Source organism: Salvelinus namaycush, chromosome 33 (genome assembly GCF_016432855.1).
Source record: "Salvelinus namaycush isolate Seneca chromosome 33, SaNama_1.0, whole genome shotgun sequence".
NCBI classification, from domain to species: domain Eukaryota; kingdom Metazoa; phylum Chordata; class Actinopteri; order Salmoniformes; family Salmonidae; genus Salvelinus; species Salvelinus namaycush.
The window spans coordinates 11177746-11194388 of record NC_052339.1 but is presented as its reverse complement, the minus strand read 5'-3'; the positions used below and the strand labels follow the sequence as shown (position 1 = coordinate 11194388).

General features: G+C 46.0%; 1 protein-coding gene across 1 annotated transcript in view; it reads right to left on the bottom strand.

The window, feature by feature from the left end:
• LOC120027788 (zinc finger E-box-binding homeobox 1-like) overlaps positions 1-16643 on the bottom strand; it is a 73004-nt gene that overhangs the window by 24143 nt on the left and 32218 nt on the right. The window contains exon 2 of the mRNA XM_038972814.1: positions 2885-3031. Within this exon, the coding sequence (XP_038828742.1) occupies positions 2885-3031 (147 nt within the window). The remainder of the gene's footprint in view (positions 1-2884; positions 3032-16643) is intronic.

The following is a 16643-nucleotide window of genomic DNA, read 5'->3' as shown; positions in this document are numbered from 1 at the left end:
CTGTACTCCACACATACAACACAGATTCAACCACAACGACCAGGGAGATTTTCCAATGCCTCACAAAGAAGGGCACCTATTGGTAGATGGATACCAAACAAAAAAAAAAGCAGACATTGAATATGGTGAAGTTATTCAAATCTATTGACGAATCCGTGTGTCAATCTAAGCAACATTATTTTAAAAAATCCCCATCAAAATCCGTCCGTTTTTTTACATGGGCTGCGTCTCAATCCACCACATCCGCCTATGTCAGCCTTCCGCATCTGCGGTGGAAGGTGGGCGAGCTACAGTGGTGCTTGTTAGACCATGAGACATCCCGAAAATGTGTCTTCTCACGAAAACGTACGTAGCGTCCAAACGGTTTGGCCTAAAAACTATTATGACCACACTGTTGAAAGGGGAGACTCATGAACACGTTCTCCGTTTTGCTCTACGACCCCCTTAAGTGCCACTCGTCTGAAGGTAACCCATACAAATGAATGGAAATATGGAGGTAGGTTTGTGCCAACAAAAATAAGGGGTTAAATATGTGTCCAAAATACTAAAATAATTCCTGAGCTTTCGTATATCTCCTAGATATTGGACGGACACTTCAAAACCTTATTCATTATGATTGATTCATTTTTTATTTATTTTTGGTCATTTATGAATGTGTTATTCAATGCATTTTGATGATCTATAGCAGTAAAGGCCAAATTCAATATTTTATCAAATAATTGTTTTATGTATTTTTTTGATACACCCCCCCCCCCCCCCCCCCATGGGTTGATGGGCCTTCTATGCCATCAAAATAGGAAAATAGGAAAACACTGAGGCTGGATCAACAATATTGTAGTTACTCCACAATACTAACCTAAACGACAGAGTGAATTGAAGGAAGCCTGTACAGAATAAAAATATTCCAAAACATGCATCCTGTTTGCAATAAAGCACTAAAGTAATACAGCAAAAAAATAACAAAGAAATTAACTTTATGTCCTGAATACAAAGCGTTATGCTTGTGGCAAATCTAACACAACATCACTGAGTACCACTCTTCATATTTTCAAGCATGGTGTTATGGGCAAGGACTAGGGATTTTTTTTAGCATAAAAAGAAACGGAATAGAGCTAAGCACAGGCAAAATCCTAGACATTGGGAGACAAATTCATCTTTCAGCAGGACAATAACCTAAAACACAAGGCCAGGGCTTGAAAATCTATGGTAAAACTTGAAAATGACTGTCTAGCAATGATCAACAACCAACTTGACAGAGCTTGAATAATGTTTTTAAGAATAATGTGTAAATATTGTACAATCCAGGTGTGCAAAGCTCTTAAGAGACTTGCCCAGAAAGACTGACGGCTGTAATAACTGCCAAATGTGATTCTAACGTGTGAATATGTATGTAAATGAGATATTTCTGTATTTCATTTTCAATAAATTTGCTTACATTTCTAAAAACATGTTTTCACTTTGTCATTATGGGGTATCCATTTTGAATTCAGGCTGTAACACAACAAAATGTGGAATAAGTTTAGTGGTGTCACGTTCGTCGTATTGAGGAGACCAAGGTGCGGCGTGATATGAATACATTCTTCCTTAATTAAACGAAGAACACAGAACAAACTAACATGACGCTATAATAACCGAGTGCTGACAGGCAACTACACATAGACAAGAACCCACAAAACCAAAATGGAAAATGGCAACCTAAATAGGATCCCCAATCAGAGACAACGATAAACAGCTGCCTCTGATTGAGAACAAATTCAGGCCACCATAGACCTACAATACCTAGACATACAAAATCCCCATAGATAAACAAAAACCCTAGACAAGACAAAACACACATTGGAATTAAAATATGAATGAATGAATGAGTGAGGGGAGAGGTTTGTATTTCACAGTATTTTACTGTAATTACAAGGGATTGGTGCAAGCAGGTTGGCTGCTTGATAAAGTGTTTACACATTACAGCATATTAATTAATATTTGTGTCTTATATCACTTGCACTTATAGAGGCCTTAAAAAAGGCTTCCAAACTGGCAGTGACTACAGAACAAAACAGACCAAAAGGACATGGCAAAATGTTCAAACATTTAAAGGTGTAATATGCAGAAATCGCTCTTCCATTTCCTAGTTGCTAAAATTGTGATAGTTTGCCTAAATGTGTAGAAAATAATTGTACCATCTAAACACCTTGAAGCATTTCACTACACTCACAATAACATCTGCTGACCATGTGTATGTGACCAATAAAATTTGATTTGAAATATCTTTTCAATAACCCCAAATATTGTTTTTTCAGCTATTTGAAGCCGGTGTAAAAACCTGAGAGTAAAAGACGCAAGAGTGAAACTTAAGAACGGGAAGCACAAAAGTAGCGTATATAGAACAGATCTACCGCTTCTTAGATTTGCTTTCAATGAGAATGACAGATCTATAACTCAAATGTCTATGTTAATGTGGTCAGGTCACCCAAAAAGTTACATATTGCAGGTTACATATTGCAAGCTACATATTGTTACATATTGCAGGTTTTTTACAGCAATTTTATAGTACGCTGCAGTTAAACGTTTCAGAGTTTTTTTTTTACTGTTGATAATTCGTAAAATTACTGTACAAATTACAGTTTTCTGTGACAGTGTATTCTTAACTGACGCCATCTTTACTGAGTTCAGTGCAAGGAAGAATACGTTTTCAAAGATTTGCATTATAACAGCAGACAGTCACCAAATGTTGCACACAGAGAAACAGGCACGGAGAGGGAGACAAAGAGAGAGAGAGATCTTTGTGTGTGTGTGTGTGTGTGTGTGTGTGTGTGTGTGTGTGTGTGTGTGTGTGTGTGTGTGTGTGTGTGTGTGTGTGTGTGTGTGTGTGTCACCTGCATCAACTAACCTTCATCTGAGCGGTCTCCGTTGTGATCTTCACTGGGCACATTACTATCACAGTCTGCCAGACTCCCGTCCTCCTCCACGATGTGCAGCTTGTCCTCATCATCTGAGTCTGAGCCAGGGGTCTTCACCACATTACTGTAGTTGGTTACTGCAGAGAGAGAGAAGGGTTGGTCATTTCACTGCCTATCAACGATTACCATAGAAGTGATACGTGATAGAAGTGTCACGTCTGCTCCCCCCCCCCCCCCCCCCCCCCCCCACCGGCGCTTGAGGGTGCCAGGCTTCCATGCATCACGCACGCCTATCATCCTTTACGCACACCTGCCTTCCCTCGTCACGCGCATCAGCGATATTGGACTCACCTGGACTCATTCATCACCTGTTTATTTACTCCCCTATATTTGTCCGTTCCATCCTCTGTTCCCTACAGCTGCATTAATTGTTTTTTGTTTGTGTTACTTGTTTGCCGACGCTGTTCCTGTCTCGTTCTATGTCCGTTCCTTATTAAATGTTTAACTCCCCGTACCTGCTTCGTCTCTCCAGCGTCATTCCAACAACTCAGAATAATGACCAAACTCACCCCTGACCAAACTCACCCCTGACCAAACTCACCCCTGGATGTGTCAATTGTCAACAACTGACCAAGAAAATCGCTGAATTGGAGGGTAGAGTGTCTACTCTTCATCAGATTAAAGAAGATGAACAGCTGATTGACTCTGCTTGAGTCCGCCAAAAATGTGGTGAACGAAGCCACTTGCCCATGGCTTGTCACCGCGGCCTCGGAGGAGCCTGCGGCTGTGAGACGTGCTTTGGTCCCGCTGGAAGAGCCTTGGCCATTACCGGGAGCTGTGCTCGGGCACCCGGTCTGCTCCCCTCCCTCTGCTCCACTCCCTCTGCTCCACTCCCTCTGCTCCACTCCCTCTGCTCCACTCCCTCTGCTCCACTCCCTCTGCTCCACTCCCTCTGCTCCACCTCAGGAGCCATGGATTACTGTACGGAAACCAAAAAACCTTGGCAGGAAAACGCCAAGGCAAAGTGATGCCTTGGAACTGGGAAACAGATACCGGGTATTGGAAGAGTTGGAGATTTTTGCCGCTGGCCCCAAAGGAACAACATTTTTTCCCGGAAGCAAGTGGACCCCTGCCACTTGCCTTCTAGGAGGAAGATAACTCAAGAGAGACGCAGCAGTCCCACTGTCCTTTTTGTGGGCTCATCTATGATCCAAAATGTTTTTCTTAGGAAAGCAGAGACCATCTGTTACCCGGGTGCCCGGATCCAGGACATTGACTGTATGATCCCGCTACTCATTAGTGAACACCCGACTGCTTCAGCTATCACTGTCCATGGGGGGGCCATGTCCATGTCCTGTCCATGTAGGGTCCATGTCCATGTCCTGTCCATGTAGGGTCCATGTCCATGTCCTGTCCATGTCCATGTCCTGTCCATGTAGGGTCCATGTCCATGTCCTGTCCATGTAGGGTCCATGTCCATGTCCTGTCCATGTAGGGTCCATGTCCATGTAGGGTCCATGTCCATGTCCTGTCCATGTAGGGTCCATGTCCATGTCCTGTCCATGTAGGGTCCATGTCCATGTCCTGTCCATGTAGGGTCCATGTCCATGTCCTGTCCGTGTAGGGTCAAATGATATTCAACTATATATATTCAACAATCTGAGCAACTTAAAAAGGACTTTAAATCACTGATTCACTGATTCACTGATTCACTGATCACTGATTCTGTACTTAAATCGGGTAAACAATGCATTATTTCAGGTCCATTCCCGTCTCCGCGCTCTACGGATAATCATTTCAGTCGTATACGCCAGCTACACATCTGGCTTAAAGGTTATTGTTGTTCAATAAGCATACAATATGTGGACAATTTTACAGCTTTTCTACATCGACCAATGAATGACTCCGGGATGGACTACATCTGAATAGGTATGGTACAAGCATTCTCTCCTCAAACCTGGCTCTCACTTATAGCCTCAAACAGGGCATGTGAGAATTGACAATGTATAGCCATGGGGGTTGATACTCGGAATTGGTCGATTCCCCATCAGACTATACTGACTGCTCCCCCCGTAGCTTTAAATAGCTCTACAGGTGCTGCTAACATGGATGAAACGTTTGATGGACTTTATGTTATTGTTACACTACTGTCAAGGTACCGTGTTGCCACTTCCTCGCACAGGCAGAGGGTTATTGTTAGAAGTAATCTCATCTCCATTCAACTCAGGCCTGTCAGTAGTTACACGAGGAAGCATTGCTCATCTAATATTACCTTGAATACTCCATCTGATATGAGCTCTCGAAATAGTGGCCTAGGAATTATTCATTTGAATGCTAGAAGCTTGATCCAAAAGCTAGATTTGATTGAAATACTGGTCTCACAATCACATGATGACATATTGATTATATCTGAATCCTGGCTGTGTGTCTCTGTTCCAGACTCAGATGTTCTGTTAGCTGGGTATAATGTCTACAGAGCAGACCGAGTGGGTAGAGGAGGAGGTATTGCCATATATGGTAAATGCAACCTAGATGTCACTGTGTCCATTTCAACTTCTGTTCCGAAACAGTATGAATGCTTAGTTCTAAATGTGGTCCTTGGTCATAATGCACTATTATCGCTAACGGGTGTTTATCGCCCACCCTCAGCTCCGGTATCTGCACTAAGCAAATTGTTTGAGTTCATGTCTAATTATGTCAACTCTGAATGATTGATTATCAGAGATCTCAATCTGGACTGGCTGATGCCAGAGTCGCTTAAATTAAAAGATATTTGTAACGAACTAAATCTTACTCAACTAATAACTATACCTACCCGTCCTAATCCAAAAGGCCCCCAAAAATCTACATTAATAGACCTTATCTTAACAAATACCCCTCACAAATATATAGCTAGTGGGTTATTTGCTAATGACATCAGCGACCACTGCCCTATTGCATGTACCAGAGACACTAGGCTAAAAAACCCTGGCCCCCGTATAATTCTAAAGAGAAACTATAAACTCTTCTCAGAGCCTTTATCCATGACCTTTATTATTCAGAGCTTTTATCCGTAAACTGCATAATGGACCCAGTTTTAGCCTTCTCTTTCTTTTCATCAATTTTAACCTCCATGGCTGATAAACACGCCCCGTTAAAGCGACTTAGAGTAAAAAAATCAAACTAATCCTTGGTTCTCCTGTGATTTGAAAATCCTTTTTCTGCAAAAGAATCAAGCATGGGCCTTGGCGAGGTAAACTGGTGAAACAAATTTTTTATTTTTTTATATATTTTTTTGTATTATCTGTGATGGTTTTGTTTGTCTCGTTTAGTTTTTTAAAATCATTGTACCTAAACTGTATGTGTAAACATGTATATGCAGGACCCAGCTGTAAAAGAGACCTTGGTCTCAGTCTGTGTTCCTTGTTGAAATAAAGGTATAATAATAATAATAATAATGTGACAAGAAGTGAGGCGCGATTTTGGACAAGGACGATGGAAGGTGCTGTATTAGATGGCAGAACGGTCTCCGATCTTGGAATATAGTCAATCATGCCAGCAGTTTAGAAAAAATTGATCAGAAAACAGGCCAACAAATCATATAAAGGCTAATGCCAAAGCACTTCATTGCAATCAAGCAAGGAAAGGCTTTTCTCAAACCACCTCTCTAAATTCAGTCTTTTTCTCCTGGAGGTGCCACACAGCCAGTGACCTCCATTCCCTTCCAGCGTTAGTTTACACAGAGGTATGGGAAATAAGGGGAAATGCGATGAATTCTGTCTAGTAGCAGGCCTGACAAGTCGAATTACCTGCTGTATGCTAAGGGGAGTGCTAGCCTAGCCTAGCATGCTGACGTTATACAGCAGGAGAACAAATACTGTTTATGAATGTGATATGTATGGGTTGTAAATGTGTAATGAAGTCCTTGTTCAGAACCATAAGAGGGATGTAAAGTAAAGGGGAACATTCATACACTGGGCCTCATGTGCTTCCTACTAGCCAATAGCCTATAGTTAACATAACCTATTCCAAGGCTGCCTCCATAGTAAACCTTGAACTCTCCCCTCCCCCGTCCATGTGTACATCTTTACCTCTCCATCATTACTGTCAGAGAGGTGTGTGTGTGTGTGTGTGTGTGTGTGTGTGTGTGTGTGTGTGTGTGTGTGTGCTACAGGGTTGGAGCGCTAGGAGAGTCTCAGCCTACAGAGGTGATTATTAAATAATGCTGTCGGCAGCAGATGTGTGTGTGCTTGCATGTGTATTTGCATCTGTGTTTGCATCTTGCATCTTGGGACATGGGACTAATTACACTTCATACGGCCTCTCATCATTTTAACCTGTTTCTCCATCTCTCGCTCTCTCTCTATTCCACCTGTGGTGACTGTCTCTCTCTCTCGCTCCCCCTCTCCATCTATTTGTTCCCTAGCTCACAGCACTGTGCCTCTCTCAAGACAAATCAATTCTCCACCGAGAGGCGCCCAGTCAGCAATGGGCTCAAGCTGCAGAGCTGAAACGCAGATCACACACCTGCACCCACATCACACACACTGCACAAAACCACACACTACTTCCCCAGACCACACTCTCTGTCCGTATCTCTCTCTGTCCGTATCTCTCTCTGTCCGTATCTCTCTCTGTCCGTATCTCTCTCCGTCCGTATCTCTCTCCGTCCGTATCTCTCTCCGTCCGTATCTCTCTCTGTCCGTATCTCTTTCCGTCCGTATCTCTCTCTGTTCGTCCGTCCGTATCTCTGCACCCCCCTCTCTTTCTCTCTAGGGCATAGTGGTGGGGAATTATGTTTTTGTTAGACGTGGCAACCTGTGGCTGGGGAATGATCTTCTGTTAGAATCTACAAGAATGGTTCTGCAGAGCTGACTGAGAATCACGGGAGGTTAGGTTTCTGCATAGAGTACACCTGGTTGATATTCACAGAGACGCCCAACAGGGCCACACACAGCTCAGGAAGAGAGGGGGGGGCTGTTATATGGACCAGGGTCAACACGCTCTGCATCTGCAGAATTCCACAGCTAGGGAAAGAGAAGGTGGATTACCTAGTCAGTTGTAAAACTGAATGCATTCAACCCAACCGAATCAGAGAGGTGCGGGGGGCTGCCTTAAACGACGTCCATGTCATCGGCGCCCGGGGAGCAGTTGTTGTTGCAGGTTAACTCCCTTGCTCAAGGGCAGAACGGCAGATTTTTCCACCTTGCCGGCTCGGGGATTTGAACCAGCGACCTTTCGGTTACTGGCCAAATGCTTTCTCTACCTATCATCTCTCTCTTCTAATTCTCTCTCTCCCTCCCCCATCTCTCTCTCTCTCTCCCTCCCCCATCTCTCTCTCTCTCTCTCTCTCCCTCCCTCCCCCATCTCTATCTCCCTCCCACATCTCTCTCTCTCCCTCCCCATCTCTCTCTCTCCCTCCCCATCTCTCTCTCTCCCTCCCCATCTCTCTCTCCCCCCCCTCCCCCATCTCTCTCTCTCCCTCTCCCCATCCTGTCAGGCTTAGTCAGGTAATGTATAGACCCCCTGGCTGGAGTAGCAGAAGCGCTGAGTGACTCTTCAATCTCAAACAAAAGGCACTCATTTAAAGCCCCAAGAGGCTGTTTAGGGCCATAGTCACGGAGATACAGGCGCTAAAGTCAGCAGTAAAAACACAGGAGCAGCACTGAGAACGGATCGCGGTTTCTCCGACAAACGACAGACCGAAAGTCAACACAAAACAAAGTAGTTTGATGTTGCTGGTCGTGAGAAAAAAGAGAAATCCCCACTAGACACAGCAGCCATGTTGGTTTGTTTCACCTCAAAACTGACAGAGTAAAAAGATGGAACATATACTTATATGGGGATAGGCAGACACTGACCATTAGCTAAACAGGAAGTAAATTCCTCTGAGCCAAATGGTCAGTGATACTAGCCTAGAGCATGTTTCTAACAGCAGTAGGTAGGTAACACCTAGGGGAAACAAATAGACAGCAGAAGTCCCTCTTCCTCCTTTCCGCTCTGCGGACGCCTGATCTGCTGAATGTTTAGACAGTTGTGTTCATTAGCACTAGCATGCTAACGGACAACATGACCCATCTGAGGCTCTACCCCTTTTAACTTATTACCACAAAGAAAAGTATTTTTACAGTCACCTTTACTCTGTATCTTCCAAATACAGAACCAGCTGGAAATTTGTTCCACAGAGACTTGGCTAACTTTAGGTTAAGTTAGGTTAAATTCAGTTGACCTAAAGCCCAATGCATAAAACTGTGTTTCTCACAAAGTACTTAGTGCAGGAGAGGACTTTAGGAAGGAACAGTCTGGGGATGAACCAGTTGGGATTTCAAACAATACACGCATCAATACATACTCCAATAGAGTAGTGGAGTTGATTCCTATTGGAAAATACTGTGTCAGAAAAGTATTTGGATGAGTGCAGAAACCTGCAGCGCTACACATACTGTACTTTGGTGTCTGAACTATGCCTGGAATGTCAAACCAAACCTCCACAGTGTTTGGGCCTTAAAGAGACAGATCTGAGCGTGTGTGCGTGTCTCTCTCTCTATACTAATCCTCTGCATTCATCCTGAACACTAAGCCGAGCTGCGTTCAGAGCCCTTTGTTACAGCATTGTGTGTGTGTGTGTGTGTGTGTGTGTGTGTGTGTGTGTGTGTGTGTGTGTGTGTGTGTGTGTGTGTGTGTGTGTGTGTGTGTGTGTGTGTGTGTGTGTGTGTGTGTGTGTGTGTGTGACGCTGAGCAGTGTTAAGTGTGTGATTGGAGAGGTTACATCCTGCTGTAGACGTGATTGTGCACCTCTAAATTTAACCTGCTAGGATACACGGTCCTCTGCTGAGGTACACCACTTCTCTACACACACACACACACACACACACACACACACACACACACACACACACACACACACACACACACACACACACACACACACACACACACACACACACACACACACACACACACACACAAACAAAATTAGGTACCAAAATTAGGTACAATTTTATCTCACACAGGCCACGTAGCTACGCAGCCAGGCAGCCAACGGACGGTGAAAATACCACAGGCATCCCCCTCTAAAGAATAGACCAGCGCCGTCACAGAGTCTGCTGCGGAGTGAGGTACTTTTTTGCTTTCCTCACAGAACCCACAACAACAAAAACGAACCAAACTAAAACAAAGCCGTGCCATTCAACATCTCAACTATGCAGACTCAAGGTGAGACACCCTGCACTTGACTGAGGCAACGCTCCTGTTATTTACAACAATACCACACACTCTCCCTAGAGCCCAGCCAGGAAGGTCAACTACACAGTGTGGGTCACAAAACTAAATCGAGCTTTTTAAAGGCACCCTCTCACTTCACTTGGTAAAAATACATTCACCACCACGAGCCTCGATTTCAGTCTTTCTCACGTTCACTACAAGAGCCGAGGGAGACTAAAACAAATGGAAATGCTTAGTTTGGTTCCATTCATGGATAATATGGCCATCCATGATCACTCTATCAGCCTCTACCTTCTTATAGCCATGACCCAGTGCACAGCTTCCTACCAGCTGTAGAGGGCACTAGGCTTTCAGGGTACTACTTCCCAGCCTGACACTCACCCATTCACCCACTTCACCACAAGTAGGCTCTCCCAGCCATATCAGAGCCCCAGACTCAGTGGAGATAGCCTGAGTGTAGTCATATCCTGCATCAGGCCTCTTTCCATGACTACACAACACAACACAGAAACATGAATCACTATTCTAAGTTTAATATTAAGCCCTAAAAAGAATAACCACCACGTTGCCATAATAGTAACACGGACACCAAGGGGGCTTAAATCAACGAGTTAATCATTCAAATCAAAGAACTGCCGAGGGAAAGAGGGCCCTTCATATTCATCACGTGAGAAGTGAGGAGACAAAGGCCCCTGTCATCTTAATGGCGCTAATCAGGTTTAGCATCGAAGCTATTTAGTCTCTCCACAGGTCACATCCTCTTCCCACAGCATCTCTTCAGGTAGAGTCGTGGAGGGCGCTACAGCTCTGCCACAGATGCTAATGGGTGTAATTGTTCTGTAGGGCCATGTGACCGAGGAGGAAATCGGCTTCACAATCACTCCAGGAAATGAATGACTTCTCACAATACCACAGAGGTAGTAGCTAACGAAACCAAGGCCTCTCACAATAGACAAGTCCCTGTTGGATCGGTGAAGAGAACAAAGACATAACGTTACAGAACATGAGGAAACGATTCGATGAAGTGTTTACGGTTAAATACATGAATTCACTGAAGAACACATGGCCTAACTCTCACAACATTAAGATGAGCCACAGGCGCACAGACGCAGTCTCTGTTCTCAGCTAGTAATGTCTGTGACTGGCTCTTCAGAACTCTTCTAAATAAGGCCAGGTGAACTGGTGTTAGCGAGGTTAGCTGGGCTAGCCCACAGCTCAGAGCTCAGACACGTTCCTCAGTAATGCCCCTGTCTGCCAAGACCTTTACACTCACACACATACTGCCTGTTTACAGTAGAGGTTAGACAGCCCTAGCCACCGCAATAACAGCTTACCTTAATAAGCTGCTCATACAGATGTTGGATTTTGATTTGATCACCCTGTTGCAGGAGAACTTTCCTGCAATGCAGGACATTTTAAACTTGTGGTGTATTTGAGGTTTAAAACGCTTCTTAAGTCTGAAATTTGACTTGATTTTCCCTTCAGAAAAAGGTATCAACCCCTACAAAAATCTCTATTCATTATAATCCTCATAATATTTCACATTTCATATTGTTGAAGGATTATTTCCTGCTATAGCAAACTGGCTCAACTTAATATCCTACATCTGTACCTTCTAAGGGAGTGGAATGAACTGTGTGGGTGGGTGGTGGGCGAGCTCTGTGTGTGCGTAGGTGCATGTGTGTGTGTGTGTGTGTACGTGTGTTTTTCTAGGACAATGCTGGACATATGGGCCTGTCTGACCGACTTTGTATAGCGCTTACGGTAAGGGCTAGAGTTGATGTGTGTGTGCTGTACATCATGCTACGCGTGCAGGGGGAATGTGTGTGTATGACAGTACATTACGGTACGCGGGCAGGGGGAATGTGTGTGTATGGCAGTACATTACGGTACGCGGGCAGGGGGAATGTGTGTGTATGGCAGTACATTACGGTACGCGGGCAGGGGGAATGTGTGTGTATGGCAGTACATTACGGTACGCGGGCAGGGAGAATGTGTGTGTATGGCAGCACATTACGGTACGCGGGCAGGGGGAATGTGTGTGTATGGCAGTACATCACGGTACGCGGGCAGGGGGAATGTGTGTGTATGGCAGTACATTACGGTACGCGGGCAGGGGGAATGTGTGTGTATGGCAGTACATTACGGTACGCGGGCAGGGGGAATGTGTGTGTATGGCAGTACATTACGGTACGCGGGCAGGGGGAATGTGTGTGTATGGCAGTACATTACGGTACGCGGGCAGGGGGAATGTGTGTGTATGACAGTACATTACGGTACGCGGGCAGGGGGAATGTGTGTGTATGGCAGTACATCACGGTACGCGGGCAGGGGGAATGTGTGTGTATGGCAGTACATTACGATACGCGGGCAGGGGGAATGTGTGTGTATGGAAGTACATTACGGTACGCGGGCAGGGGGAATGTGTGTGTATGGCAGTACATTACGGTACGCGGGCAGGGGGAATGTGTGTGTATGGCAGTACATTACGGTACGCGGGCAGGGGGAATGTGTGTGTATGGCAGTACATTACGGTACGCGGGCAGGGGGAATGTGTGTGTTCTGTGGCCTACACGAAGCTGTTAAAAGGCACGCCTGCCATGTAAAAATCCCTCCATCTCTATCAGCAGTAGATGCGGCACGCTGAGTCACATGACCTCACCATGTTAGTAACAGCAGGGACAAGCTGCAAGGAAGTGGGCAGTCATACGCGTACACCTATAGGCCAACCGAGTCACTAAGCCCAGCACTTTACACCTGAATATGAAAATTCCCCGCAAACAACCACCCCACACACAAGCTCAGCTCCTACGCAGGTCCATACTGAGGTCTGATGTTATCATTCCATTGATTAATGTTGTACTGGCTGGAGGCTGTCCTGTCTTTTATAGCCTGTCTATATGAAGCCAAGGTGTGATGGTTCTAGCAGAGCCGTGACATGCAGAGGAGAGGAAACATCTGGTGGTGTAGCCTGGGAGAGGTACTGTACCTGCTGACCCGCTCCAGCAACCTCTTGTCTGGTCTGCCTGCTCTGTTTCTCTCACCAAGTCTCTCTGTTTCTCCTTTTCTAGAATTCTCCTTTCTACCTTTCATACCTCGCCAGCGAATTTGGTTTAGTCAGTCAGTGGGAGAGAAACCTGATGGCTCCACTTACTAACAACAACAACAACAACGCTGGCAACACAGCAATCCAAATATTGTGATAGCGCACCTGGATAAACAACTCTTCCTCTCCTGGGGGATAGGTTTAACTGCAACACCTCTAGAGGGAAGGGTTTCACTGTAACACCTCCACAGCTCCACAAACACTGACAGAGCAGTTAAAGACACTGGTAGTTACTGCACTACTTCAAACCACTCCACCTTCAGAAGGCAACAGAAGATGTTGTCCAGTGGTTGTCTCCACTCCGAGACCTCACAGAGAGAGACAGACAGGGGCAGTGAGTGCACAGCGCGATGTTCTTTTTCCTTTGGACCTCCCCCCCCCCCCCCCCCCCCCAACTGATACTTGGAGCAAGAGGACAGAGGAGTCTGAAGTTATAATTAGAGCAGCTTCCTGGGGCTTTTCAGGCCCCTAGTGATGGGTCGTTGGTTGTCTGAACACACATGCACGAGGCTTTATCATCACCTAGCATCAGATCAGCTGTTTCAACCGCCGCTCTGCTCTCACCCCTTTGAATAGCCCAGCAAAAAAAGAAAAGAGTTTGCTCCATAGTTCGTCCATACACTGTTCCTGTCCCCTATTAGAAGGGTTGGTCGTTTAGCATTAAAACCGACATGTGTGCAACTATGGAGCTAAACACACCGCGTTGGCTTAGATTGTTGACAGCGTATAAACTATATTTCGTCGCCAATGTTTATTGAAAACATAACATAACATAACGTAAGTACTCGTTGTGCAAATGTATTTGTTTCTCAAATACATAATTGCAGTTGTTGGTTAGCTAGCTAGCGATTTTTGTTGTTGTTGCCATATTAGCATTGAAATGAAATTGGTTGAAACACCTCAAAACAAGACATGGTATCAAGAACAAGAGAAAACGAGCTGAAACGAGCCACCTACCATTCCCCACATGGCAGCTTCTTGCCTTCTGCCCCATTGAAGCATACACATCGTTTTCGTGACATGGTCAGCTAACCCGTCTATACATGGCTCAAGCGTGAAGCTAGGCCAGGCTAGCACTCAGCTGTTGCATTCTATGAGCAGGTGTCTAAACATTCCAAGCCCTACTATCCTTGTTGGTGGACTCTGCAGGAGGTAGACTAGAGTAGGGTGCGGGGGAAAGGCCTTTGGACATCAGGTGAGAAGTATGTAGGGCAGGTGGTGTGATGCCACCGTTCCACAGCAGCACACACTACAAGTACAAGTACACTACACAAATATAAAACCCACATCCCTATTGTCATCAGTATTGTCCTTCACCTCCACAACACCCTGTCAAGCCAATTCCCTCCTGCTAATGTAACACAACAGGTTTGCAGTTGATTTGGTAAGAGCAGGCAGTACAGTACTAGACTACTGGGCTCTGTGCAGTCCAAGCAATAACAGTCAGCAGAGCAGTCACACACTTCACCGACCTGCCAGATCTAGGAAAATCCTGTTAAAAGGCATGGACACACACATGCAGATTCATGCGTGCGTGCACACGCACACACACATACACACCCCTGTCAAGTTCTTAATAAAGTGACATCTGAAATCACTTCCATATCACAGAGCCGAGCTCTCCTGCCCCTGTGTTTATCCCCTTCTCCCCCTGAGGCGCTGGCTACAGATGGAGGGTAAAGAGGAGACAGAGAGATTTTTAAAAAACAACGAGAGGGAAGATGGGGGGGAGCTATGTGACAGGGGGCGTGAGGAAGGGGTGGAGGGGAGGAGGGGAGAATCCACCAAGAAACTGCTAATGACTTAAAAAGACAAAGCTGGCCTGTCAGATACAATGCTCATCTGAGCCTGGAGGGAGGCAGTGTCACAAACAGTCAGAGTCTGTGACTCCCTGCTCTGCCAAGCAGAGGGAGAGAGAGAGAGGTGACAGAGGGAGAGAGAGAGAGGTGGCTGTATGAGCAGAAAAAGAAAGTGGAATAAACACGAAATAAAATAAATAGTCTGCCAGAGTGAAAGAGAGAGATGGTCAGAGAGACGACGACCAGAGAGGGAGGTAGAGAACGATAGACAGACTGAGAGACGAGAGAGAGATGGTCAGAGAGACGACGACCAGAGAGGGAGGTAGAGAACGATAGACAGACTGAGAGACGAGAGAGAGATGGTCAGAGAGACGACGACCAGAGAGGGAGGTAGAGAACGATAGACAGACTGAGAGACGAGAGAGAGATGGTCAGAGAGACGACGACCAGAGAGGGAGGTAGAGAATGATAGACAGACTGAGAGACGAGAGAGAGATGGTCAGAGAGACGACGACCAGAGAGGGAGGTAGAGAACGATAGACAGACTGAGAGACGCGAGAGAGATGGTTAGAGAGACGACGACCAGAGAGCTAGGTAGAGAACGATAGACAGACTGAGAGACGAGAGAGAGAGATGGTCAGAGCGACGGCGACCAGAGAGGGAGGTAGAGAACGATAGACAGACTGAGAGACGAGAGAGAGATGGTCAGAGAGACAACGACCAGAGAGGGAGGTAGAGAACGATAGACAGACTGAGAGACGAGAGAGAGATGGTCAGAGAGACGACGACCAGAGAGGGAGGTAGAGAACGATAGACAGACTGAGAGACGAGAGAGAGATGGTCAGAGAGACGACGACCAGAGAGGGAGGTAGAGAACGATAGACAGACTGAGAGACGAGAGAGAGATGGTCAGAGAGACGACGACCAGAGAGGGAGGTAGAGAACGATAGACAGACTGAGACGAGAGAGAGATGGTCAGAGAGACGACGACCAGAGAGGGAGGTAGAGAACGATAGACAGACTGAGAGACGAGAGAGAGATGGTCAGAGAGACGACGACCAGAGAGGGAGTTAGAGAACGAAAGACAGACTGAGAGACGAGAGAGATGTTCAGAGAGACGACGACCAGAGAGGGAGGTAGAGAACGATAGACAGACTAAGAGACGAGAGAGAGATGGTCAGAGAGACGACGACCAGAGAGGGAGGTAGAGAACGATAGACAGACTGAGAGACGAGAGAGAGATGGTCAGAGAGACGACGACCAGAGAGGGAGCTAGAGAACGATAGACAGACTGAGAGACGAGAGAGAGATGGTCAGAGAGACGACGACCAGAGAGGGAGGTAGAGAATGATAGACAGACTGAAAGACAGAGCACCAGTACCAGGGTGGCTGTAGTGACGGTGGCAGTCCATGTAACCCTGTCTCTGTCTATCTCTTCTCTGTGGTTCCCTGGTCCCCCAGTTAAAGGTCAGATGTTGATGCGGTGGCAGGGCTGTAGTCAGGCGGCATGACAGATGCCTCGCTGAGCAGAGCCCCAGGGGCAGGTCACAACCACCACACACAGGCCGCTAAAACACACGCACACCCGTGCACACACACTCACCCACACACACCCGTGCACGCAAACACAGACACACACAT